The 27,227-nt window shown below is 40.6% G+C and overlaps 2 protein-coding genes across 8 annotated transcripts in view; one reads left to right on the forward strand and one right to left on the reverse strand.

Annotated features, from left to right (window-relative positions):
• Positions 1-262: 262 nt before the first annotated feature.
• HS3ST5 (heparan sulfate-glucosamine 3-sulfotransferase 5) overlaps positions 263-27,227 on the forward strand; it is a 137,892-nt gene continuing 110,927 nt past the window's right edge. For 2 of the 7 annotated variants that reach the window (XM_081905750.1, XM_081905751.1), the window contains exon 1: positions 263-1,338. The gene's annotated coding sequence lies outside the window, so the exon portion shown is untranslated. The other 5 variants (XM_081905749.1, XM_081905744.1, XM_081905748.1 and 2 more) reach the window with 4 other exon arrangements.
• Positions 25,419-27,227, reverse strand: part of LOC309366315 (uncharacterized protein) — a gene marked incomplete at its 3' end in the record, with an annotated part of 76,432 nt that continues 74,623 nt past the window's right edge. Inside the window, exon 6 of the mRNA XM_081904767.1 lies at positions 25,419-25,624. Within this exon, the coding sequence (XP_081760893.1) occupies positions 25,419-25,624 (206 nt within the window). The remainder of the gene's footprint in view (positions 25,625-27,227) is intronic.

The following is a 27,227-nucleotide window of genomic DNA, read 5'->3' on the forward strand; positions in this document are numbered from 1 at the left end:
CCTAGCCTCGCACAACTCTTCATTGCTAAATTGAGGGGGGGCGCTCCAAAGCACAACTGGCTCCGCTATCCAATCTGTGGGAGGCTTGGCACCTGCTCTAATTCGCCTCCCTCATCCCCTCCCCCCGCCTCGCCCAGCTAACAGCCTGAGGTAGCAAAAACTGACAGCGAGGCCGACGAAATTCTCGTCTACGCGCTTCGACGCTGCGAGTTTTCGGCGGCGCCCGGCTACCCATTCTGGCCGGGACGAAGGCCGGGAGGGGAGCCAGGCGGCAGCGCGGCGGCCCCGAAGGGAAGCCGCGCTTCTCCCGGCGGGCCCTCTCCGAAAGCCGCGCGTCTGCTGCCGGGCCGTCCTTTGCCAGCACCTGCGCCGCTCCCGGCGGGCGGCTGGCAGCCCCGCGGGAGTGGGCGGAGGGCAGCCTCGCTCGCTTGGCGGGAACAGGGAAGACGAGGCTGCCTGCTGCCGGCTCCCTCCGAGACCGGAGAAGGACAAGAGGCGGAGAAGAAGCTGTGGCGGCGGCGGCGGCGGCAGCTGCTGCCGTGACTCGACCCCAGGCAGCGGGGAGCCGAGAGAGGAGCTGCTGCGTGCAAACATCGCCACAGGGACAGCAGAGGAGGTGGCTCCGGTTTATGTGAGGACTGAGGAACAACACACAGACAGCCGTAAGGCAACGGGCGATGTTGGCGGCTGTTTCCCGAAGGCGAAGGGAGGGCCAATTCGCCGCCAGGAACTCGAGAGAGTTTGTACGCCGCCTCGGGAAGTGAGGGCAAGAATGTGCTTCAGCCCCACCTTCGCCGCCGCCGCCACCTCGCGCTCTCCCCGCCGCTTGCCCTCCTCACAAGCGAAGCTGACTGGAAGTGAAGGGACGCGGCTTGCTGCTGCTGCTGCTGGTCGCGCTGTGCTTGCGCCGCGGGAGCGAGCTCTGCCGCCGCTGCTGCTGCTGCTCCGGCTGCCGCACCTGGCCTGGGCCGCTGGGGGATGTGCAGCAAACGCCGCCTCCTGAACTCCACTACTTCTCCCGCGCGCTCTACGGCTCCGGCTGCTGCCCGCGGTCTCTCTCTCTCTCTCTCTCTGCCTCCGTCGCCCAGGCGCTGCCCGGTTTGGCGGGGAAGACGCCAAGGAGACTTCTTGCTGGCGAAGGATAAGCGCCAAGCGGTGCCATAGCCGGAGCTAGGAGGGAGGAGAAGCGAATCCCGAAGAGGAGGCGGGGGGAACGGGCAGGCGGAGAGCAGGAGTGGAGCGGGCATCTCCCTCCCTCCCGCCCTCCCTCCCCGCCCTCCGTCAGCAGGACTTTGGGCTGCTGGAGCTGCCTTGCCCTCGCGGAGGAGAGCCCTGCGCGTGAGTACGGAGCTCAGCGAAGGGGCTTGGGGACTGTGCCGCCTTCTGGCGCGGCGCGGGCACTTTGGGGTTCTCCCCGGCTCGAAGGTTAGGGACACACTTTGGGGTGGCTGCATGTGTATGTATACGTGGGCAGGCGCGCGCGCGTGTTTGGCTTGCAAAGGGGCGCCTCTCTGCTTCTCTTCCTGGTGCAGTTTTGCGAAGGCACACGCACACACTCCCTCTCCCTCTCGCTCTGCAGTGCATTGTTCTGGAGGCTGCCATCCTGCGTGTGCGCACTTACCTGGGAGTAAGTCCCATTGTGTTCCAGTGTGGGGATGCCTCCGCGCTCTCGCTCCGCCGGGCAGCTCAGGGGGTTGCTGAGGGCGCTGGGGAAGGGGCGGGCGGGCTCTGTGTATTGTTGGGGTGAGGATCTGTGACAGAGATCGGTGGGAAAGGGGCTTGGCAGCCACTTGGGAGGGTAGGGCTTGGTGTGCGCCCTGCCCCGGAGACTTGGCTCTGACGGAGAAGCAGAGATGCCATTGCCAGGCTGGGCTATGGCAGCGAGAGAGTCAGCCTTCCTTACCTGGGGAAGGTGAGGTTTGTCCAAGTACAAGCTATTAAGCTCCCACATTGGGAAAGGCAGTACCACCTCCTGCCATCCGGGTGCATTCCTCCTCGGATCTCCGCCTGTTCTGAGTTCTCGCTCTCCTGTGGGCATTTCTGCACTTGGACCAAGGAAGCATCGGGTATGAAAACTCATCAACTCCTTCCCTCCCCCTCTTCCTCCCATCCCATCTCTTTTCATCGCGTGCTTTAATAGCTGGCCGTAATTGTGAAATATGGATCCCTTAAGGGAAGCCTTAATATTTGCAAAATGTTCTATATCAAATTAGTGTCTGGCTTCATTTAACCAGGGATATGTTTGGGGGTTTTTTGTTCTTTTGCATTGTAACTTCTTCAAGATTTATGATAGTTCTGGCTTGACAAATGTCAAGAGGCATTTGGCTAGATGGGGGAAGCACTGGGGAACGTCCCCCCACCCCAATTTCTTTTACACTGCTTGGCATGATTTGTGTGAAACATATAAAACCGGTAATTGCTGGAGACTTTTTAATGGATTTTGCTAAGCGATTTCAATATTTCTCTTTAATTTTAGTGGCAAGTGCTTTGACAATAATGTCCTTTTGAGTTTCACTTGAAAAGCTTATTCTTTCTGTTGTGGAATTGAGCAGTGTAAAGCATATGGATTTCATTGGGTAAAAGCACTGGGGCCATGTTAAATGCTTTCTAAGGAGAAAAGACAAGGATAGGCTGGAAAGTAGTCTGATACAAGGTATCAGTGCAAGTTTCAAAATCAGGGTAAATGTAGGAAGATTAAAGCACTTTGACTTGTCGTGGCCACAATATAGAAACAACTTTCCTAAAGGCAAGCTAAGGGATACTATTCTGGACTAAGCAGTTAATGGATTGGAGGCAACGCACCTTGTATTTATCGTGCAAATTTATTTTATTTGTCAAATATGGGGAAAGTGAAACAATTTTCATTGTACACTCTTTTTTGTGTCTGCATAGGCAACTTCAGAGATCAGATTCCCAGGACAGCCTTTGGATATATAAAATTGTTCCTAACTGGAGGCCTTACCCACTGTTCCTAGTCTGCCCAGAATAGTTTGGGGCAGGGGAAGGCAACACAGAACTATTGATCACTTAAATCAGCTTGTCAGCCATTAACACTTCTGCTTCAGATAAGGCAGGATGTCACCTGTACTTCATGATATGTTTTCCCAATTTAACTTCATTGCAAAGTATTAATAAACGCTTGATGATTTTGTAGACAACTGTGGGAAACATTTTAGTAATGCAAGACACTAGACTACAAAAAAGGATTATAGAGACTATTCTTCTGTTTTATTTTCTCATGGTCTTCCTTGATAATAAGCCAAGTGAGATAGCATTCTCTGTGTGTAAAGCTTCAAAGTACTCAGTGCAGCAGTCTTGAAGAGTTGACATCTAGTTGTTTGGAACAACATATCATATATGTGTGCATCAGAATTTTCAGTTTATAACTGTTGTTTTGTTCAAAAAGAAATAAAATATGGAAGTGGATGACTGCAGCAAACTTTAACTGTATAAGAAGGAAAATAATTTCCCCAATGTCATGCTGAAATATCTTAAAGCTAAGAATTTTCCTTGGGCTATCAGCCTAAAGCTGCTTCTTTCCGTAAGATGAGTATGTGGTACCAATTTATAAATGCACCACGGTAAAGGATTCAAATAGCACTTGGCCAATAGAGTGGCCAATGACTTGAAATATATCTTTCTTGAGAGAATTTTTCAAAAAGCGTTTGAAAGGCTAGATGGTGCGTGAAAATATTTGAACATTCTTATGATGTCATTCTAAGCATTCTAAGCACACTAATAGATTATAAGACTACTTTTGTATGGGCGTATTACAGTGATATGTCTTGGTACAGTCCATCGTTTAAGGATCTGAGTGTTAAATGCTTTGGATTGGATCCACAAGGGTTACTGTGAGGCAAGCTCAACAAATGCAGTAGGACTTCTGAGAAACCTACATTTGAGCATCACCTCTTTTTTCAAAAACCACTTTCAAAACTCAGGATTTTTTTGAAAGTAGCTTGCAACAGAACACAAGAACAACTGCATTTGAAGAGAAAACAGGGAAACACCAATGCACATAGAAGTGTACAATGTCCTCTTGGGATATTAATTTGATGCTGGAATCATTGAAAGTCGTGCTGTCAGGGCAAAACCACTGCATAGACCATGACATTTTATGAATTGAATATGGCATTCAAAAGAAAGGTTACAATATTATTTGAAGAGTAGAATAATATCTAAACATGTTTGAACATGTTGGGGGGGGGTAGAAGAAGGAAATAGCATGGAAGCATGGGCTTCCAAAACATTATTCAGCAGAATACTGCTTTGGTAGGGTGTGTGTTTGTGTAGGCAAATACATGTGTGTGTATGCACAGTATTGCATCTTTGATTGTTATGCCATATCACATAGTGTTTTGAACACAAGAAATGTTAAATAGTGCACCATTTGTTTATTTATTTTCCTACATTTGTATCTTGCCTTTCTTCCACCATGGAACCCCAGGTGGTATGCATGTGTTTCTGGTATCTGAAGAAGTGTGCATGCACACAGAAGCTCATACCAATAACAAACTTAGTTGGTATCTAAGGTGCTACTGGAAGGAATTTTTAAATTTTGTTTCTGAAGTGATCACCTTTCAGGCACTGACTACACCCAGATCTGCTTAGTTTCAGCAAGGTGATGGCCTCACGTGCCTTCAGAACATAATAATAAAACACTGTTGTGTCTTAGAGAAAAGTTTCAGGCTGTTGAGATTTTTAAAAAATATGCACCAGAAAATCTGGATATATCTGTGAACAAGGATTGGAATTGACTATGCATACAGAAGGCTCCCCAGGAAATTTAACTAAAGAGGACCATGGGTTACCATTTCTTTTCTTTTTTTCCTTTGCTACTTAGAGAACATACCAGAATAGAAAACCCATGTGAGCAGGGTTTTTGCATTAGTGTCTAACACAAGAGCCTTTTCAGCAAAATCCATATGGAGTTTCCATTCTTACGTAACACTTGCCATATGTCTTCCTTCGTGACAATAATTTCAAATTAATCCTGAAGAGATAAAATTGTTATGGGAAAGACACCTACCAGTGAAATTGTTTATACAATGTTCTCAAAGCCTTTGGATCCTCAGGAAAATTCTCAAGTACAAACCGGTACCAGTGTAGCATGGTGTAAACTTTAATGGACCAAATAAAGTACAGGGTGTTGTTCTTGTTTTATAAAAGTAGGTTAACTGAAGGAAGAAAAGGTTGACACAACCAAGCTGTTTGACCCAGGAGGCATATCAGATATCTGAGTTTGTATTACTTGGGTAAATACATTAAACTGTAAATAAAGAAATAAATCCCTTCATTTATGTGGTAGACATTGTTCTTTGACATTGTCACTGTTTCTGTGGGTTGTATGTGCAATAGGCTCTTTTGCTAGTGGGAAATGATCTAGGTTTTTATTTGGTGGGAATTAGATTAAGTATTTTCTCAGTTATTGTTTGAAAACAGAGGTGATCAATCCATATTTTTCCTGGCAGAGAAGAAATATATCCATTCAAATTGCAGCAATAAAGCCTCGCAACTTAATGGCTGGAATAATCTTGAATAATTGTGTGCATTTGTTGTAGTCTCAAAGGACAGTCATAAATACAGTGGTTATACAGAATTTTAGTAGAGACTTTGGCAAGACATATAGCTGGGAATTACAATTTATCAAATCTGTGAAGGATCTGTATATACAATGAGGTTTTTGGTACAAACCAAGTCCTTTAAGTGTTAGTTGCTATCTAAAATAAAGATGCTATGTGTGCTTTTGCTTCTGAAAGAATTGCAGCAGTGATTAATAGTTGTAAGCTGTGCAGATACAGGCAAAGATGGCAAGAATACATAGCTACCCAGGGTAGGTTTTGCTATATATTCAGTGTGAGCAAATGTTGTTTGTGACTCCACATAGGATTAGCCGTACACTGCAAATTGTCTCTGTACTGCCTAATATTTTAAAGGAGCATTTATTGGGGAGTGTATTGAGTATCACATAAGACTATACAAATAATATTGTTAATGCATGCCCAGATAGTAACTTCCCATGCTTGTGGGTTTTATGCTTCTGCCCTAAACCAGAAATGTTATAAGTGAATGAAGCAGGTTACTGTGTTCAAAATACAGTCTATTGTGGTCACCCAGTGCCACCTTCTGTAGTGGGGAGTCCATGTGGAACCAGTGTGGGATGAAGTTGCAGAAGTATAAGTAAAGTTGTGATGGGGCATTCTGTGAACTCACTCTTAGAATGGATGGTGGGGTTGCTTTTATTTTACTTTCTCTTTCATGTTTGCCACAAATTTGATTTTTTATTATTTGGGTTTGTGCTAGGAGCACTTTGAGGTCTGGAACTTGACTATAACAATTATTTCTGCATTGTACTTATGAAACAAAGAATTAGTCAAAGTAAAAGGAAACAAATTGAATGTTCCCACCCCCTGAAAATACCTTTCTATTTAAGATAACTCCATTTGAATTAGCTTGTTTATTGGTATAATTAACACAAGAAGAATTAGCTCTTAAGGCATGCCTTCTAATTACAGTTTATACTTGTACCTACATTTTCATTAGAACTAGGATGGACTGAAATGTGGAAAACTGAAATCAGACAGCTGTTAGGCAACACTCTATTTTCACAGAGAGATAAATTGCATTGTCATGCAGATGTATTCCAAGACCTCAGCAGGCCTAATTCTATGCAGAAATGTAGCACATATAATTACATTTTCTGAATGGAGTAAAGTTCCTATTATAAAGGAACTTAACTCCACAAGAAGGTTCATATTGTTAAGTTCATATTAAGTATAATTTGTGTAGAAGTTTCAACTTTTTTAAGTGTCAGAGACAGGCACAATAAATGCAACTAGTCTCCATACAGATCACAGAAGGTACTGTGCAGCAGCAACATGCTGAAAAGCTCCCCGCCCCACACTATATAATAGATAATGTAAGAATTATCCCTGTTTGTACCTGTATTGACTGGATGAAATTATTGGGTTGTACCCAATGCTCCACATGCATGGTATCACTGGCACAGCAGGACTTCCTTGAGAGAGCACAGGGGCTAGAAGTATCAGGAAAGGAAGAGGACAGGGAAGTTGGTTTTGCCACCAGTGGAGCCACCGCATTGGATACGACCCATTGAGTGTGAGCTATATTCACACCTCACAGCTTTCTGGAGTATAGTCAAAGAATTCTGCATTAACTGTAAGACAACTCTGGGATCGCTGCTTATTGGGGTTCCTACTTGGTGCCATCATGTGGTGAAAGGGAAAGGAGTCGGTTGTATTCTATTGTCCACAGCCTGTGACCTTCTGGACGAGTTTACTGCTTCAATCTAGACCTTGCCTTGGATGCCAATTTGCTGTGATGGGTAGTTACTAGGATGCAGGTCTTTAGGACACACCTGAGGGAAAACCTTCTACATCTGGTCTTTACCAGGACATTAATAGGAGACCACCCCTCCCCCCCATTACTGTGGGTCTGATATTCTGGCAACTCACATCAACTTCTGACATTCAGGTTGTAGTGGTAGTATCAGCCAGGAATCAGGCAGCTTGTTGACTGGATCCCTGCCCTCTATCACACCTAACACTGTGAGGTGCAAGAAATTTAGTTGGGGCCATTTGGAATCTACTTCAACTACGTGTAGTCATCTGCACTTGCACCCAACTCCACAATGCTGGAACGCGAAAAGCAGTTGTCCACATGAGACTGAAAAGGGGTCCAGTCACTTTTTTGGGTAACTTAGAGATTGAGATGGCATGCTTTATTAGGTTTATTGAAGAGAAGCGCAAGCGCTGATCTATTTGTGAAGGTAGTTGAATACTGAAACAACAAATGCAGTTGACGTGTTCTTGAATGGTACGTCATTTTAATTAGCACACTCAGGTGTAACAAAAGGGCAAGGCAGATAATTTTGAAGTGGAATATTGTTGTACAAGATCATTGGGCTATATCATTATCACTGTTACCTCCTCAGATCTATAGTTGTAATCCTACCCCTGGTTATGCAGAATAGGCTACATACTCTTTCCATGGGTTGCATAAAGCAGAGAAACTATTGTTTGGAAATGAAAGTCTTTTGGTGACATGTCCAGTGACAGCACAACAGCCTGCCTTATACTTTAGTGATTCCATGTACATCCTTACTGAGAAGTCCCTTTTCTTCAGTAGCTGGAAACAATCAGATTTGGCCTACAGTTGTAGCTTTCCTTACTAATTCTTTAAACAGGAGTGCTGGAGCTCTCAACAATAGTGCTAATGGAGCATAATTTAGGGGTGTTTTTTGAATATATACATTGTACAGTGTGGAAGTGGAATGATGTATGAAGGATTATGTTACTGTGACTCAGCTGTATAGAATGTGCCATCTCTTGGCAGTCCACTGAAGGTAGAACAGTCAAATTCCTGCCCCTTCCCTGGCTTGGTTTGAACTGCAGGTGAAAGTAGACATTTTACCAGAACAGCATCGACTGATGAAAGAAAATAAAGTTTCTGAGTATTGAATCCGTTCATTTAAAACATTAAGCGTTCAGCTAAACTAAAGCATTTTAGCAGCATGCCTGCAGGCAAAACTTTCAGATCTGCCAAAACTCAGATTATAACAGAGGAGGGGTCATAAATGAAAATGCTCTATTAGCTCCTGCAGACCTTTATGCCTCTGCTATGGATGGCATGTACGAGACTTCATCAGCAACCATTTGAGGTGTATCATTGTTATTTCCAAAGTAAAAATGGGAGATTTGGCTATTCAGTGAGTCTGTGGCCAAGACAGAATTTGACATTTTCAGCTCAGTGTTTTTGTTTGTCTCTATCCACCGGGACACACTGGCTTTCATGGGAGAATGCTCACTGCTAATTAACACATATGAATCGATTTCATGTTCATACTGTTTACAAAGTAGATCTCTCTTACACTTTCTTGCAGTGGACATTTGTATTACTTAAGAGAAATACCAAGAAGGACTGAGTTGTTGTTTTTGCTGTTCCTTCTACAGCAAAAAAGTTGCAAACCGAAAAACAGTGGGAGTTTGCTTCTGGTGTCGTTCTTCCCAAAGATTATGTTTTCCCCCACTTATTGAGTGAGTTACAGCTGAAAGTGCTCCCACATTAGCTGAGAGAACACCAGATGCAGGTCTGAAGGCTGTTCAAGAGTTGTAAAGGGACAAGACTGAGCACAGTCACAACACCTTATCTGTGCGTCTGTTTCTGATAGTTACAGGTACAGATGCAAGTTGGCAAAAAAATATTGAAACAAATTTTGCTTTATTCTTGGCAAATACAGCAACTGCATATTCAAAATTTCCTATTACTGAATTCCTAATTTGCAGTTTTTGACTGTAAAAGTGGTGTAAATTAAGCAGTAGCCTCTGAACTTCAACAAGAGTAACCACCTTAGAGTACAACCAAACAGCTTTAATACTGGTAATTATGGGCAACCTTAGCAAAGTTTATACAACTTTATGATAACATTTGGTTTAGTGGTGAGACAACTACAGACATTCTTGGAAGACACAGATTATTTAGACCTGTTCTAACCTGAGGTCAGGCCTGGTTTCAGTGAAACTCAAGCCTTGTTGCTTTCAGTGCAACTCAGTCGTGATGTCAAACTTGCAAAGTACCCAGATTATTAGAAAAGTTTGAGGGTCAGATCCAATGTTAGCAGAGGCGCCAGCTTCTCAAGATGATTGAGGGGGCCTGATGCGACATCCTGATGTCACATGCACAATATTCTGAGTAGCCAGGGAACAGAACCAAATGCCCTCTGAACATTGAGGGGGACTGGCTTACTAAAACAAAACAAAACAACAAAACAAAACAAAACAAATGTCTCTCTTCTAATAGTAGCAAGACCTCTCGCAGATAATAAGCCCAGCCACACCTCTGCTACACAGCATAATACTACTGATTCAAAGTAATGGTATTATAATCAGCAACAAAAATGAGTTTGTATCAAAGCTGATACCAAAGAGCTTTAATTACTTATTAGACCTATATGACATTTAATTAAATAAATGCTAAAAATAACGTTTGCATAATCAATGTGACCACTAATATTTATTAAATGTAACAATTGTGTAATCTCATTAGTATTTGAATATATTAAAGGTAAAGGTACCCCTGACCGTTAGGTCCAGCCACAGATGACTCTGGGGTTGCACGCTCATCTCGCTCTATAGGCCAAGGGAGCTGGTGTTTGTCCGCAGACAGCTTCTGGGTCATGTGGCCAGCATGACTAAGCCACTTCTGGCAAACCAGAGCAGCGCACAGAAACACCTTACCTCCTGAGCGGTACCTATTTATCTACTTGCACTTTGATGTGCTTTCGAACTGCTAGGTGGGCAGGAGCAGGGACTGAACAACGGGAGTTCACCCCTTTGCGCGGATTCGAACCACCGACTTTCCGATCAGCAAGCTTGAAGGCTCTGTGGTTTAGACCACAGTGCCATCCATGCCCCTATTTGAATATATTAGTATAGGTGGTGATGCTGATCATTTAACAAAGCTATGTATAGATTGCCTTATAAATGAATACAAAAAAATTGAATATGTTAGTATTCATTTATAAGGTAATCTATACATAACTTTGTTAAATGATCAGCAACACCAACTATACAATCAAAGTTGGCATTGGAAGAATTAGTTTGGGGGAGCACTCAGATAATTAGGACATAGAATAATTATTTTGTAGGAATAAAAGGATGGCAAACACTATCATTAACTACGGTATTAACTCTATTATTTTATGTGATTTCTTAATAGACAATTTTTAGGATACTTATATTCTCACTTAAAATGTATATGATTGTGACAAAATGGAAGACTGGAAAATGGGTAATTTTCTAAAGATAAACCTATGACTTGTTGCACCCTTAAGCATTATCTTTGTGAATAATACAGTGACTCAGTTTAGCTCTAGAAAAAGCTAGAGTGTGCTAAAAAAATCAAGCAGTGTACCAATGTAATTGATTCCACTTCTTTCATATCACTGTAGTTTTCTTTTTCTTTTGAAGTAATAGCGGAAGATAAGGACAATACTTTATTTTAATTTTTTGCCCCCCTGAGGCTGTGATCTTATTCACACCATTTGGAAGCAAGTTTTGTTGATATGGTAGAACATCCTTCGTAGGAAATGCATTGAGGATTAAGGTACAAAGAAACAAACTGAGAGAAAATTGAACTACTTTAAGTGAAAACAGTCTTGAGCAAAGAGTCCCATTAACATTGATCTGAAATTTACTGAGCAATTATAATTTTAGGACACGTAGAAAAGGGTTTGCCATTCATCCTGCTCTGCAGGAAAGAAAGTGCCTCCATCCAAATGTCACTTTGATCCTCACTCAACCAAGGGTCCATCCCTGGGTGAATTAACTGTTAACTAATCAGGCAGCGTAGTTCTGACAGGAGGTATCTGTTCTTTATGCAGCAACCTATTTGAAAAGTTATGGCTGAGTGGTGCTTATCTGTCCTTTATATTTAGTGTGCATGCTACTTGATTTTGGGAAGGAGATCTCTGCTGTGTTTAACATTAATAAAAATTATGGTAGCTAGTAAAAATCTTGATTCATCTATTTTGACTGCATTTTCTATTTGCCATGTTAGTAAGCTCAAATGCATCCTAGTACAGTTTGTTATTATATTTATGGTCTGTCCTTCCTCCAGTGGCCCAGGGTTTCACACATGGCTCTTCCCAGTCAACTAACTACCCCCCATTTCATTAGCACAACAACCCCATGTGGTTGGCTAGAGAGAGAAATAGTGACTGGCCCAAGATCCATCCAGCAAGCTTTGTGGCTGGGGATGTATTTGACCCCAGATCTCTCTGACAATAGTTTGACACATCCAACAAACCATTCTGGTAAAATACCATCCTTTCCAATCTGTCTATAAGAGGATCAAGAATCACAAAACATTTCTGAAAAGATGCCTTTAAAAATCCTAATTTAACGGAATGGTTTATAGCAGCCTAGAATAAACTATCAACATCATTCTGGTACTCTCTTAAGACAAGCATGCAGCTCTCCCATTTCTGTTAACTTGTTTCAGTAATCAGACACATACTATAGGTTAAAAACAACAACCCACCAAAACTTAAAAACAGGTTTTTACCAGTTTTATAAAGCTCTCTGAAGAAAAGCTTTTTCTATAGTTAAATTATAACAAGAAAGAGAGACCTTTGCTCCCAAATGCATCTACATGATTGTGAGGTACTCTATTCCCATGTACCTCAAGACTGTTAAATATGACTATTTGCTGGCATTCATCTTTGAAAATAAAAAAGGAGTTGAAACCACTTTCCTCTTTTTTTAGGACTGAGTGTGAAAGAAAACAATTTTGCATTACTTTGATGTCTTCTTGGACGATGTATGCTTGTTTCATTAGGATCATAAGTGAAAACGGGTAGCTTCATAGTGCCTGGAAGGGAAGCCATTGATAAATTTAGTTGCAACTGTGGGGGAAATGAAGACAACCAATGCAAAACAAAGCAAAACCCGAAGGAAAAGATTATATTTACAATTACTCTACAATCTGATTTCAAATTAGTCAGAATTGCACTATCCTTAGATTAAGGGGTTGGTATTGTGGAGGAACAACTAGAGATGTTTAAAGTTATTGGTATAGACCAGCCCAGAGCAGGATTTATTCATAATGATCACAGAGAACAGATGGCTAATGGGTTTCAATCCATGCCCGAAAGCAGTGGGGTATTTTCTATGCTTAGTCCCAATACCATGGCTGGATGCCCAACACAATATGTGGTGCTGAAAAAGAGATCTGCAGGTGAGGACAAGGTCGAGTTACACAGAATGACACAGAAGGCTGTAAGGGGAAGATAGACAAGTCAGAGCAGTCAGCATCAGACTGAATTCAGGAAACCGGGGTGTGGAAGTCACAGAAAAGAACCAAGTGGAGCATAAGAAGCTGTGGCAGCACAATGAAAAGCTACGTCAGTTACAAGATAAAGCAGCAGGAGCAGCAGTAACAACAAAATATGTAAGTGAAACAGCTGTGCCAGCAGGCATTATACAAAGGGAGAAGGAGGGATGCACAAAGCTTAGGAATGCATGCAGGTGCTAAAATAAATTCTGCCTTATCCTTCTCATATCAGGAGGAAAGATACCGTGCTTGGGAGTGAATGTGCAGCTGCCATTGTTTGGCTCACTAGATATGCTTTTGCTCACCTTACAGTTTGCTTAGGAAAGAAATCATTCTAGGACCCCAAAGTAGGAGTCATTTAATTGTCTGACAGCTATTAACATGCATTTTGGTTGTGTAAATCACAGCCAAGAAAAAGCCTAAACTGTGCCTTGGGGCTGTGCAGCCTGAGAAGGGGCAGCTAAACCTTTTCTCTCCCTGAAACAATTATGTCAAAAACCTCCTTGTTGGTCTTTGCAGTTAGTTCCTATTGGCACTGGTTTGGCCCTAACATAACCTCTTCATTTCTATTTGTATTAATTCATTTATACAGCATGCAATTGCTCTCCTGAATAAATTTGTTGGTCAGTGGCACAATCTTAGGATAGCTACTTGTGCAAGGAATGCTCTGCTCCAGCAGCAAAACCTTGAGTGGCTGTAGCGAACCCCAACCAGAAACCTAAACTAAACCTGTTTTAAACAAAACCTGCATTCTTAGGTTTCAGTTCATGCTCCCTGTAGGGTCACTTTCAGTTTTAAATGCAGCTTATTAACTTATTTCTCCTGGGGTCATTAAATGAAGCTGAAAGGTGGGAGGAATAGGCAAAGGAAGTAATTATTCACACAGCACATAGAATTTTTTACTAGAAGATATTGTGATGACCACCAACATTGGTGCTTGGAAATTGGACAAGTTCATGGATCATGATTTCTGCATTAACTTCCACATCAGAGGCAGCTTGCCTCTGAACACCAGTTGCTGGGAAAGGCTAGAGCCATTGCACTTGTGTCCTGCTTGTAGTCTTCCCATAGGCATCCGGTCACAGTGGAAAGAATGCTGCTCTGATCTAGCATTTATTCTCTTATTTGTGAATGCATTACTGAAGGTATACATCAGGTATAGGCAAACTCAGCCCTCCAGATGTTTTTGGACTACAGTTCCCATCATCCCTGACCACTGGTCCTGTTAGCTAGGGATGATGGGAGTTGTAGTCCCAAAACATCTGGAGGCCCGAGTTTGCCTATGCCTGGTATAGATAGTCTGCTGGCATAGATAAGTGTGTTGTTTAGGAATGATAAATTAACACCTTCTATATATCAGGATAATACACCACTATGCTGGAAATAAGATAAAGTCTATGCTCGTTTTTAAATAAGCTCAAAGCGTTTCTAATTTTGCACTTGTGATCTAGTAATCATATTCAGTTAATGTACAGAAAAATGTATACCTATATTCCAACTAATATTTATTTATTTATTTATTTATTTGAATTTGCATACTGCCCAAGAGCCTAGGGTGGTTCACAACAGAGAAATACAAAAAGAGAATACTTGATGAAACAACTTCCCACCCCCAATAATCCTCAACCCACAAACACATTTTTAAAAGCCATAGAATGTTAGTCATCCGAACACCTGGGAGAATAAAAACGTTTTCACCTGTGCCTAAAGATATGTAATGAAGGCACCAGGTGAGCCTCCCCGGGGTGAGCATTCCACAAATGGGGAGCTACCACAGAAAAGGCCCATTCTGATGTTGCCACCCTCTGGACCTTTTGTATTGGAGATATACAAAGAAAGGCCTCAGATGATGATCACAGGGTCTGGGTTGGATCATATGGGCAGAGGTGGTTCTTAAGGTATTGTGGTCCTGAACCATTTAAGGTTCAAACCAGCACTTTGAATTGGGCCCAGAAACTAATTGACAGCCAGTGCTGTCAGGCCAGATCAGTGTAATATGCACAAACCATCTTGCCCTGTGAGCAACCTGGCCACCAAATTTTGCACCAAATGACATTTCTGAACTGTCTTCAGAGGTAGCCCTACATAGTGTGTTGCAGTAATCCAACCTAGAAGCTGTCCCTGTCCAGGTAAGGACACAGCTGGACTATCAATTTCTCTTCTCTTACACTTATTTTGTTTGGAATCTCCCCATAGCTTAGATTAATAATTAATAAGAAATTGCATTTCTTTAATCTGGTTATATTAATCTGTGATGATCCATTATTTAAAAAATTACAACCACGACTAATCAATGAAATTAGATAAACTTGTTACAGCCTTCTGGACATAAAAAGACAATATAAATATACAATATACAAATCATTTTCATCTGGTTCCTATAATGCCTCTAACAAATTTTAATCAAGGTATGGTTAAAAAAAAACCCTTTGCCCACAAAATATACTTCTGTCTGAGGAATAGAAAAGCCACCTGTAATATAGGTTGACTGTCCCAAGTTTAGGGTTGGTTGCATTTATTATTATCATTGTTTTGCTTTAATCCACCCTCTACCCTACAGTTCCAAGGTTACAACAACATAAATAGTAGAAATTAAAACTAAGTAAATCCAAACCGTGTTGCAGAGTAGATGTCTTAGCCAGAGTAACATGAATAGAGTTGTAATGTCTGCCTGTTGCATCAAACGATGGAAGTGTCTTTTCATTCTCATTCGTGATTTTTTCCATTGGATTTTATCTTGTACAGTGTCAGTTATACTCGTGTATGTTTCAGGGAACATCTGTAGGCAAATGATGTACACTGCCATTGGTGTATGGCTCTCCTTTTTAATTTTTTTGTACTTTTGCACTACAAAAATGTACAGGATTTAAAGCACACACTACATGTTCCAGCCCTCTCCACAGCTGCCACAGAAGCTTTCAGGAGACTGTCAAGTACCACTGTTTCAGCACTTGCGATTTTATTTTGAAACAAGAGTCAAATGTGCCTAAATTTGTGTGCTATAGCCCTGGTTGTAGGGTTTGTACATGGCATGAAACTGGAACTGGCAGCCTGTCTGATCTGTGCTCCCTATAAAATATGTGTAACATATTTTGCCAAACTGGTGGTGCTAGTTCTTGTGTTTGGGCCAAATTTCATTTAAATAATTATGCTCTGCTACTATTCTCTTTGCAATTTCAGTTGAAAATACATTCCTTTCCCCACTTCTTGCTAACAATTGCTTCACCAGTGCCAGCAGTGTATGGGTTTTGCAGTGAAGCTCAGAGAAAATTATACTTCCTGTGGGTCCAAAATATGTTACATTCATTGTGTTACATTTTGTTAGTTTCATGTCCATAAAATGCTTTTAGGAAACTGCACTGAAACTGTGCATAGTGAGTGTGTTTCAGCAAGTCTGCTGTTTTGGAATAGAGCTAGCTCTACAAGAGAAGGCTGTGCTTGCATATGGTTTAAGGCAGCCTAATCCACAAACCAGTTACAAGGGATTACTTGGATTTAAGAGATTTAGTCACATTGAAGTCAATCCCCAATCTTAAACATGCTTGCTTGCAAGTAAATCCTATTGATTTTAATGGAACTTTTATAAAATTGTGTTTGGGGTTGAAGGCTAGATCCAAGTGCTGTGGCTTACCTCATTTATGAGCAAAGTCACAATTTACACCATTTTGCTTGGTTTTTTTACAATAAAACAATGAAGTCTGGCTGGCAGATTTCAATAAGCCTGGCAGAATTCTCAGGGCAATATTCTAAATTTGCAGTATGAATGGCTGTTGGTGTCCATTCAGATAAGTATGTAAAAACAGGCTATAGTGCTTCCCTTTGTTTATAATTGATGACAAAGTAGGAAAGATAACTCTTTAAACTGAATTGGACAAAAGTTCAAACCAGGACATGGTGTGAAATCACATGAATAAGCAAGCTTGCTGAAAGTCTATGCCTGGTCAGAGACTATTTGGGTACCCTGTTGTGCCAACTTTTATGTCCATGGATGAAAGGTACCTTATAAATACATAAAGTATAAGCAAGCAAGCAAACAAACAGTGTCTAGGCATTCACTGGGGCAGGCTGCATTTGTATATCAACAAAATAGTGAATTGACACTATAATATGCATAGTTTTTAATGAAACTTTTAACTATGCTGTGGGGGGAAATGATGCAATCCTTTTTTCACTTACTTGAGAGAAATTAGCTGCACAGAATTAGCTAAACGTATACTACTGGGCAGGATATTGGCTGCATTCACAGGGCAGGTTATTCCATTGCCCCAAGGTTTCCCAATTGTTAAATTCTGCATTATATTTGAGCTTTCATGTGATGTAAAAGCTACTTCTGGCAAACTAATAGAATGCATGTTTAGCCCTCATTTCCTCCACTTATAGTCTGAAGTCATGCAGGCCAGACACAACCTTAGCAATAAATAGGCCAGCATTATTTTTATTTATTTATACCTTGTTTTTCCTCCAAGGATCTCAAAGTAGCATATTTGGATCAATTCCTCTTTTATCTTCACAACAATGCTATGCGGTAGGTTGGACTGAAATATAATGACTGGTGAAAAACCACCCAGTGAACTTTGTGGCTCTGAATGAGCATTTGAAACTGGATCTTTCCCATTCTTGATCAATACTCTAACAAAAAGAATGTGAGTAAGGTACATGTTTGTTGCTGACAGTGGGGCATATATGCTTATATGAAGCATAATTGTATGGTTGCAGAATTCTATGCAAGTAGCCATTCTATGTGAGTAGCCATAAATTCCAGTCATGCTCATTATAAATTCTCATCAGACTGGTTTGTTGTGTTCCACAAGCTTCCAGACCTCTGAAAGAGGACAGATTACTGTAACAAGCACTGCCTTGAGTCAAAGCCCTTAACTAAATCTAAGAGACCAATACAAACTGATCACAGTGGAGAAACTGAGTTCAGGTCTTCAAAGCTATGTACAAAAGGTTTGCAGCCACTCAGGGAATGGAGGGGTCTGGCAAGTGGATTCAATGTACAGGCACATGCTGCACCAACATTGCAGAGAGTGAAGGGCTGATGTGGGCGCTATTTAACTCACCCCATTTTTCTCATGGCATCTTCATCTGTCAGGCTACCCACCTTCCACCCTACTGGCAGTGAAGCTAGTGTCTGGTCACCTTTGCGGGGACTGGTAGGGATCACCTTTGCTGTCAGGTTTATTTCCCTACTCTGTACTGATGTGGTGGGGTATTAGCAGGGGTGGGTTAGTCATTATAAAGACTAATAGGCACATTGGCAGATTGGTTATGAGGAAGTTAAGGTTTGGTGAACACCCTTGGACAGGGGAGGGGTGTAGTCCTGATACTGCCTTCAGGGCTGTGGGACATGATGACAAGGTTAGGAAGCAACTATGGGACCCACCTGTAACACTTGCATGGAGAATGGGGTCCACTCTCATGTGAAAGGGAGGGAATAGAGGATGTGATACCCCAGGCCCTGGCCCTGGGCAGGGTTGGCTTGCCCACAGTTTAGTTATTAGTTAGGTCTTGCACCTTCTTCCTGCTTTGCAAATCATTTTTGGGTTTAACTATGGGTTTAATTGGGTTTAAATATTGAGTTTTAATATGGCCCAGTTCTTTTGCAACTTGCTTCTTCATTTCCTTGTGTGGTTGCAAACATACTTCAGTTTGCCACTGTGGCAGGAAGTTGTGTAAATAGAAGTTAAAGTAGCTACATGACATTTAGTGTTCAGCAGCCGTGCCAGAATATTGTGTATTAAGCTGAACTTAAATCTGAAAGAAATATTAATACTTTCTACCAATACATTATGGAAGCAGTTAATACGAACTAAGCATAACTGTGGCTTCCCTCATTATTATGTACCCCTTTGAATTCTACATGATAAATTAACCTATAGAATACCTCTAGATAATTAAGCAAATAGGAAAGTGTTTGTTCCTATAAAACAAAGTTTCACATGCATGCATTCACATTAAAGCAGCAAAATAAACATCCTTTTAATGGTTTCAAGTGCAAATTTGAATATTAAAAATAAGCACAGACCCAGCATGTGGTCTTGCTGCAAGGAAAGGAGAGAGCTGGGCTTGCTCTAGATAAGCTGCCTCTGCAGAACTTTCCTTTTCTGTACCTTTCTTTTCTGCACCTATTTCTGTCAACCTGTTAGTGTTGCAGCCTATTCTGTAACCATATGGAGACTATCAGTGCATCACCAATAAGAGAACGAAAGAGTACACAGATTCACATGAAATTTTGATATGATCCTATAATTGAAAGAAGCACATGGTACATATCACTACGGTAGAGAAGACTGTGACAAGGTGGTTTTTGTGCCTGCTTAGTCTGATAAACATTCATGGCCAACTCCAGGGCCTCTGCTTTCTTATGGTTCTTTAACTTCATAGTGGACTTGGACCAGACATCCCATTGTATACAGGATATGTCATACAAAGGTCATTTCTCTGTAAAATGGGAAACATGGTCACAAAATTTAAATCAACTTACTGTTGTGGGCTACTTAATGTTGCCTCCACTTCCTTTTTCTTATTGCTGCTTGTTATCTGTGCCACAATATGATTCAGGCAGTATAAAGAGTCCACCCAGGAGAGAAGAAGAGTATATGAGCTGTGGGAGGAGGTGTGGGAAGAGGGGCAAGTCAATAAGGAAATCATTCAGAAACCTGGATCTCTGGTGGTTCCTTCTTCATTTCTAGGCTGTTTCCTAACCCATCCCCTGGGGGTGGGCAGGAGGAGACTCAGACATAAACCAATACAGAGGAAATGCAATGTAAATGAATTACCTAGAATAATGTTGTGAACCTTAATTCTTGAAAAATATATTACTGTAATCCAGTAAGGTTATATTTTTGCTCCATTATCATTTTTTTTAAAAAAGAGGATTGAACCAGAGGTATGCTCTAATGATAAAATTCAACATGATTTGAGTCATGTTGAGTCATACTCTTCTTTCGGGGGGATTTATTTATGTACTATGAAGACTGGTTCTAAACTTTTTATGGTCTTTAAGCCATCCCACTTACATGGACAGGTTTGGATCACTGGGCCTGCATGTGAGTGCACATGTCTAATACAAAAATAGACATGCAATCCAGTGTGATTCTGTTGCCCCTTCTTCATGCAGTTGAAGGTATGCATTTTCATTAATTTCACATTGCAAATTAGGATGCATATACTAATGTCTTATTTGAGGCCACTACACTGATTTCCCCCCTTGGTTTATTTCTTTGTGATGTCCTGCTATATTAAACTATTAATGGATCAGAGTTCCCATTTTTCTTTCTTTCTAACTACTGTTAAAAAGCAGTGAAAAAGAAGAAAAACTCAGGCAGAAAGCTTTGTTTAAGGAAAGAGTGATATTAAGGATGACTACCAATCAATTTAATGATATCCAGTGCAGAACGGGTGCACTCTGGAAAATCAGTTTTCAGTTTCCAGACCTTAGGTACTCCTTCCCTCAGCAATGCCCTCTTTAAATTGACCACTTGAAATATTCATCATAATTTTATTTGACCTTCAGTTAAAAGCCATATTTTCTATGCAACCATTTTTGCTGGATTCCTGGGTGGTCACATCATAAGTTGTATATTCATTTAGTGAAAATATAACCCGTGTTTGAACTTGAGCCAAAATGCTAGAGTTTTCCTAAGCATAGCTGTGTATTGTCATGAAAATGATTAGCGAAGTAAGGCTTGTATCTCAGTCTAGTGAAAGCAAAAATAATGAGGAACAAACTAATTTCAATACAGAAAAAGGAAAGAGATCAAATGGTTTCGCCTTACTCAATGCCACAATAAACCATGGGAATGAGTCTAGTTCATGCACTCCCGCTTCTCCTCTCCTGCTCTGACTTGGCTGCGAGGAAAAGCTTTTGCTTCCATATTTGATTTACCACAACTTCTTGTAACGTATGAACCCAACAAACTGTGATTAATCTTAACTATGGTCTGTTTGAATAAGCTGACTTCAACCTATGGGTTGTGAAGCTGGATTGTTTCAATGAAGCAAAGTAAAGCTGAAGCACAATTTACAGTTCAGACATAGCACTGAGCTATTTCTTCATGGCTGCAGTGAAGAAAGAGAGGGAAAGTATGTGAGCCCAAAGGTCATTACAATCATGATAAATGATAATTTATTGTGGCATATGAATGTAGCCACTATATATGGTAGCAAATGCAGGTTTCTCATTGTGTTTGTTGTGTATTAATGAAAGCTGACTATGAGAGGCATATCACACTAACGCATGAGATCATGTGCTATAAATTCATGTGTGAAAATTATACTTCTTTTTAGAAGTAAATCTTTGTGGTGTGCAAAATATACTTCTTTTCTAGAAGTCAAGTTCTATAGTGAACTTAAATGGTATTTGAGGATACATGTTTACAAAGGGAAAGGGCGGAAATGAAAGAGTGCTCTCTGCCTCCTCTTCTATCCACTTAACATAAATAGATTTCCTTTTCTGATCAATGGCTGCTATTTAAAAATGCTTTGGAAACTTCTGGCATTTTGGTAATGGGAAATTAAAATGTAATTATTGTCTCAATGGAACCGTCTAGAAGTTGAGCTTGGGAAGGAGAAAGTACGGTATATGTGACTGGAAACCCAATCATTTAGATCTGTGCAGGTGTATCTGTCTGTAAGGCTGGTGGTGCAGTTGTATTACCTATTGTGATTTGCTGGTTTCTGATGTCCTAGGATCCATCTCTTCTGACGTGATAGATGAAAAAAGTGAAATAAAGTTTAGAACAGCCAAACAGTCATTCTCATCCCTCTGAAACTGCGAAAACAAACCTTGCTTTCCACTCTACTACATTACTCCGACAATTACCACTTAACTCTTCAGTAACAAACATAATCTGTTGATACCATTACTAAATGTCCATTAATCTTGCAATCTCCCTCCATAAGAACAAAATACAGGGGTATGTGCTGGGTTGAGGGAGTGGGGAATTTCACCCTTTGCCTACTGTTGTAATCCTGATCTGGATTCCCCTTTTCTGCTTTTCTTCATAAAGCAAATAGCAGGTGTCAATGTAGATTAGGATCCTCTTATCCTAAGATGTAGTCCTAGTCCATATCTGCCCATCTTTGCTGATTATTTGTGTAAGAAATACCTTGCAATCAGGGACAAATCACATGAGTAATGTCTTGTGTAATTTGACCATTAGAATTGGTGGAAGCATAATATTAACTTTTAGTTTTCAGGCAAAATATTACCTTTAGATTTCAGGCTGAAATCTTTAGATTTCATATTTCACTGGACAGAAATCCATCAGTTTCTGTCCAGTGTTACTACATCAATAAGCTACCTATTTATCTTGCTGTTTATAAAGTGTGAGGGAGTTTTATTTACATATATAAAAAGGTATATCTAATATGGGCTTTTGACTGTACCATAAGCGCCACTAAACAAGCAGGCACATTTCAATATGTATCACTGTGCTCATTCAGGAGAAGTAATAGCCTGTTAAACCAAAGCATATTAACAGGTAAGTTTTATAGTTCTTGAAAAATATGTATATGAACACTTGCAACCACATTTGGTTGCTGATACTGTACTTGGATCATATCTCTGATGCTCTGAAAGGTCTAATTTTCTCTGCCACTTCAACATTTTTAAAATAAAATGGTATTGAAAAATCTACATGCTTTTGAACAAAAGCCTTCCAGTATTTTAATTATAGTTTAAAAAGCCAAAGATCTGATAATTGGTTTAGATTCATCCCATGCTAATGTTGGTATCTCTCTCTCAAGCACAAAAATCTCATTCTAATGTATGCTAAATTTAAATCTAGCCTAAAATTGCTAATTGTGATAGTAATTGAGTATATGAGTTTTAAAATCTAAATGAAATTTGGTGAATATGTATGTGTGTGCTTTTCTGATTTAGAGGAATAGGCTCCTCTTACATGTTTATTGAGGATTCTACAAATTGCGACTTAGCTTAATCATCAGCCATCATTTTCTGTTTATATTGCCCCACAAGTTCTGTGGTATGGGCCAAAATGGCAAAAATAAATGCTAAAAGACATTTTGGCCTAGAGAAAATTTGATGAAGGAAGGATTTGATACATTTATTAAATTATATACGGTGTGCAAAACAGCTCCTCTGATAAAGCTGTTAGGGTCACCCAATGAAATTGATTGGCAATATATTCACTTCCTTACACAATGCATAAGTAATTTATGGAGCTCTGACAGAAGATGTGTTGATAGCCACTGGTTTAGGTGTCTTCATAGGGTGATAGACCTATCAGTGACTGTTACCTACAATAGCTTAGTACAGTATAACCATATGTTTAGAGGTAGGACATACATACAGTATTTGAAACATGGTTGCTGTGGATGAGCAATGGGGAAAGGCTACTTTCCTCAATTGCTTTTGGTCTGTGTGACAAGCTCCTAACAAAGCTTCCCAACCATTAGCACAACAAAAAGTAGGTCCTTCCAACACCACTACATCTGCCTTCTAAAATTCCCAACAGTGTGGCCTGGGAATAAGGGACCCAGGGATTACTAGCACAAAGGCAAGTAGAAATAACAGTTTTGCTGTTTTTAGCTTACTTCAAAACAGGTGTTACTTTTTTAGCACTTAATTTATCATTTAAGTATGTGTTTGTGTGAGAGAGGGGGTAGAGAGAAAGATGGGGACGGGGAAGAATCAATTCCATTCTCTATTGCAGCTAATGGCATCTACCCTCCAACAGATGGCAACTGTGCTACTCTTTTGCTGGGAGCCTTCATCCATCTCTGGGGTGCACAATCTGTGGCCCTCCAGATGTTTCTGGACTAAAACTCCCATCAGCCCCAGCTGGAATAGCCAGTGATCAGGGATGGTGGGAGGTGTCATTCAACATCTGGAGGGCCACAGGTTGTGCACCCCTGATCTATCTGCAGCTAACTGCATCTTCTGTTGGTGCAAATTTGTAGTACCGTGGTTGAAACAGCCACTTGCCTAAGCCAGTGATATTATGAGTCAGTTTACAGTGGTACCTCGGGTTACGTACTTAATTCGTTCCGGAGGTCCGTTCTTAACCTGAAACCATACTTAAACTGAAGCACCACTTTAGCAAATGGGGCCTCCTGCTGCTGCCACGCTGCTGGAGCACAATTTCTGTTCTTATCCTGAAGCAAAGTTCTTAACCTGAAGCACTATTTCTGGGTTAGCGGAGTCTGTAACCTGAACCGTATGTAACCTGAAGCATATGTAACCTGAGGTACTACTGTATACTTCTTTTCAGCACACAGCCAATCCAGTAGAAACACACACACACACACACACACACACACACACAATCTTATGATTTCAATGGAAGAAAAGTAAAGATAAATGCAAGAAGCCATACTATTTGCAATTTATCCTTCGCTGCTAGCCTTGTTTATTTTGAATTATAATAAATTATGTAATTGTTGATAGGAGAAGTCACACACATGCATGCCCACTTCCATTTATCCTAATGGCACTGCAAAGTTGTATTGCAGCATCAATGAAAATGTGGGTGTGCTTTCAAAGCCTTGGCAGCCTGTAGTGACCTTCAGGAAAAATGAAATGCTCTGCTGGCTAGGGAAACAATTGAGCTGAAACCACTGAGGCGCAGTCAACTCAGAGATAGACTTTCCAAATTAAAAGCTGTTAGCAACAGCTCCAAACAAGATTGGAAAGTGAGAGCAGAACATATTTCTTGAAGGTGATTTATGCAATGAATAAGGCATGATCAAGAGCACAAACCTCTCATAAAGAGGAATACCTATTAAACTGAGCAACCTGGACTTTAAACTGAACACCACTGTCGTCAAAAGTCTGTGTCAGAATCACAATTTGTTTAAACAAATAGATAAATGCAAACTGATGACCTTTTAACACACAGGGACATAAAATACATCCGTAGCTTCAAGTAATTAATTTGCAACAAGCCCATCCTGATTTCCCCCCTCAAGTATCTTTTGACAGAATGTTCACACAAGAGCATTAGATATTTGTAATGACCTTTCCTGATTATAATGTATCAGGCAGGCAACAATGGAGTTTTCACTGCATTCCATATTAATGTCAATTAGCTTGGTGTAACTGGGAAGAAAAGGTCAAGGCTTAAATTAGCCCACAAATTCCCCATAAATTAATAAATGTTTTAATATGGATAAGCACATAAAGACCCAAATAAGCTTAAGCCCCAAAGAAACCCTAATTATTTCAGTTCTCTGCAACAGAGAACAATCCATCTAAAATGTTGGCATATGTGTTAGGAACTTTCTAACCCAATCTTTGTTGTTTTTCTGCCCAAAAGTTAATGTAAAATATTAAAATATTTGAAAGATGTCTGAGGAAGTGATTATGTATGTATTGGTTCAGAATGTGGTTCTATCCCAAATTTTGACCTGGATGAATTTGTCTTCTGAACCAGGTAATATCATTCCTGTATGATATTCAGGTTAGTGTTTCCCTAAAATTCATCAAAGTGAAGGCAAGATATTTAAAATAGAAATATTTGTGCTTATATTTAAAACACCAGCAATGAATCAGGAAATACTGGAGAGAAGATTGAAATAAGAATAAAACAACAACAAAACTAGATATATTTTTTAGTATAGTGCTTGTAAATTTGTATTCTTTCTTTTCCATTCAGCATATGACATACCAAAATCCCAAGTGAAATTTCCTTTCTCCACATATATGTATTTTCATGTTCTTTCTCACACGCACTAGTCTTCCTAACCTGCACCAGGCCCTTTACTAGCCCCTGCAGAAATTTCACTGTTGAATTCTGTTTTAATTCTGTTGAAAAACAAATCATTTTGTAGTATTAATTCTGAAAATTTGTATTACTGGCACAAGGCAGCTTGATTTCGCATCCTGGAAATGAATCACATGAAGCCTTCTGTTAATTCTCTAAGGACATTTTAAGACAATATAACACACCTTTGAAAAGCTTGCTTTAGTCATTTATTTGTTGATGTAAATGTTGCATTTTATAGCAGCCTTTCTTAATTTAAAATGAAGAATTATAACAGCAGAGTGAAGAATTCCCTATAAAGCGGTGGTGTACTTCATTATTTAAGCAGTCCAACTTCTGTTTGATATGGCCCCATTTATCACTGAGGATATTTTATCTTTATTGTTCCTTAAAAAGAGCAGTCACCTGTACATTAAAGCCAATTCCCACCATTCTGTTACACGAGTGTGACCAAGAAAGGGAACCTAGGATGGGCTGTGCAAGTAAAGAGGTGCACTATGTAGATAGAAACAGGCTTTATTTTCAAATGTTTGGGTCTGCAATAACACAAGGCAGGTCTAATCCCACCACAGTGATGTCTGAGTGCATCCCTTTACATTTGCAACCTTAAATGAATAGATGTTATTTACTCCAAGTGGAAAAATGCTGTTTTGATAAGAATGTCCCTCCATCTCTAACACAGAGCTCAGTGGTGGAACTTGACATCTCAAATTTCAGTGGCACCTTGGTGATGCCAAAATCTGGCACACAACCCACCTCTCGCCTTCCACTATACTTCATAGCTGCAGCGCCTGGTATGGTGCCCCAGAAGCTCTGCTCCTGGGGCCACCAAACAAGTTGTGCTCCCTTAGAGCCACCTTTGCTGAGCTCTCCCTTAGGGTTTTCATAGGAAGAGCATACACTATAATTAAATGTTAGGACCATTTAATTATAGAAGTGGAAGTATTGGGGAATAGAGTCGCATACATCCATACCCAGTTCCTGGTAACTGTAGTCCTTCCCCCACATAGCTATTATTCTGAGCATCATGTATTTTCAAGGGCACATGTGCCCTAAGTCCACACCCCCTGCTCAGTCCAGGATTTATAATTCAAAATGCAACTGCAGCATTCCTGAGATCAAGCCTCTGCTAAATACCTATGGTGAAAGAGAGCACACCAAATCCCAAGGCAATTTGCACCACTGTTTAACTACTCTTACAGTTGGGAAATGTCTCCTAATATTTAGCCAGCAAATGCTTGTCTGCAATTTCCATCTACTGGCAGCAGTCATGTCTTCTGGGGCAACCGATAACAAGTCTGTTCTATCTTCTGCATGTCTTGCTTTAATATTCTGATCTTCAGGGTAGATATATCCAGCTCTTTCAATCATTTCTCATTGTTTCCACGCCTATTACTATCCTGTGGACATGCTCTAGTTTGTAATGTCCTTTTAAAATGTTGCACCCAGAACTGGACACAGTAGACCACATGTGCCCTGTGCTTCATTCTGACCATTACTGAACAGAGTGGAGCTGTTATTCCCCATGATCTGGATGCCATATTTATGTTAATGCAAACTAATAGTACATTTACTTCTTTTGCAACTATGCACTGGCTTGTTTTCAGGTTGTGGTCCACCAAGACACCTAGATCCTTTCTACAA

Source organism: Podarcis melisellensis (assembly GCF_964234715.1).
Source record: "Podarcis melisellensis genome assembly, chromosome: 3".
Lineage (NCBI taxonomy): Eukaryota > Metazoa > Chordata > Lepidosauria > Squamata > Lacertidae > Podarcis > Podarcis melisellensis.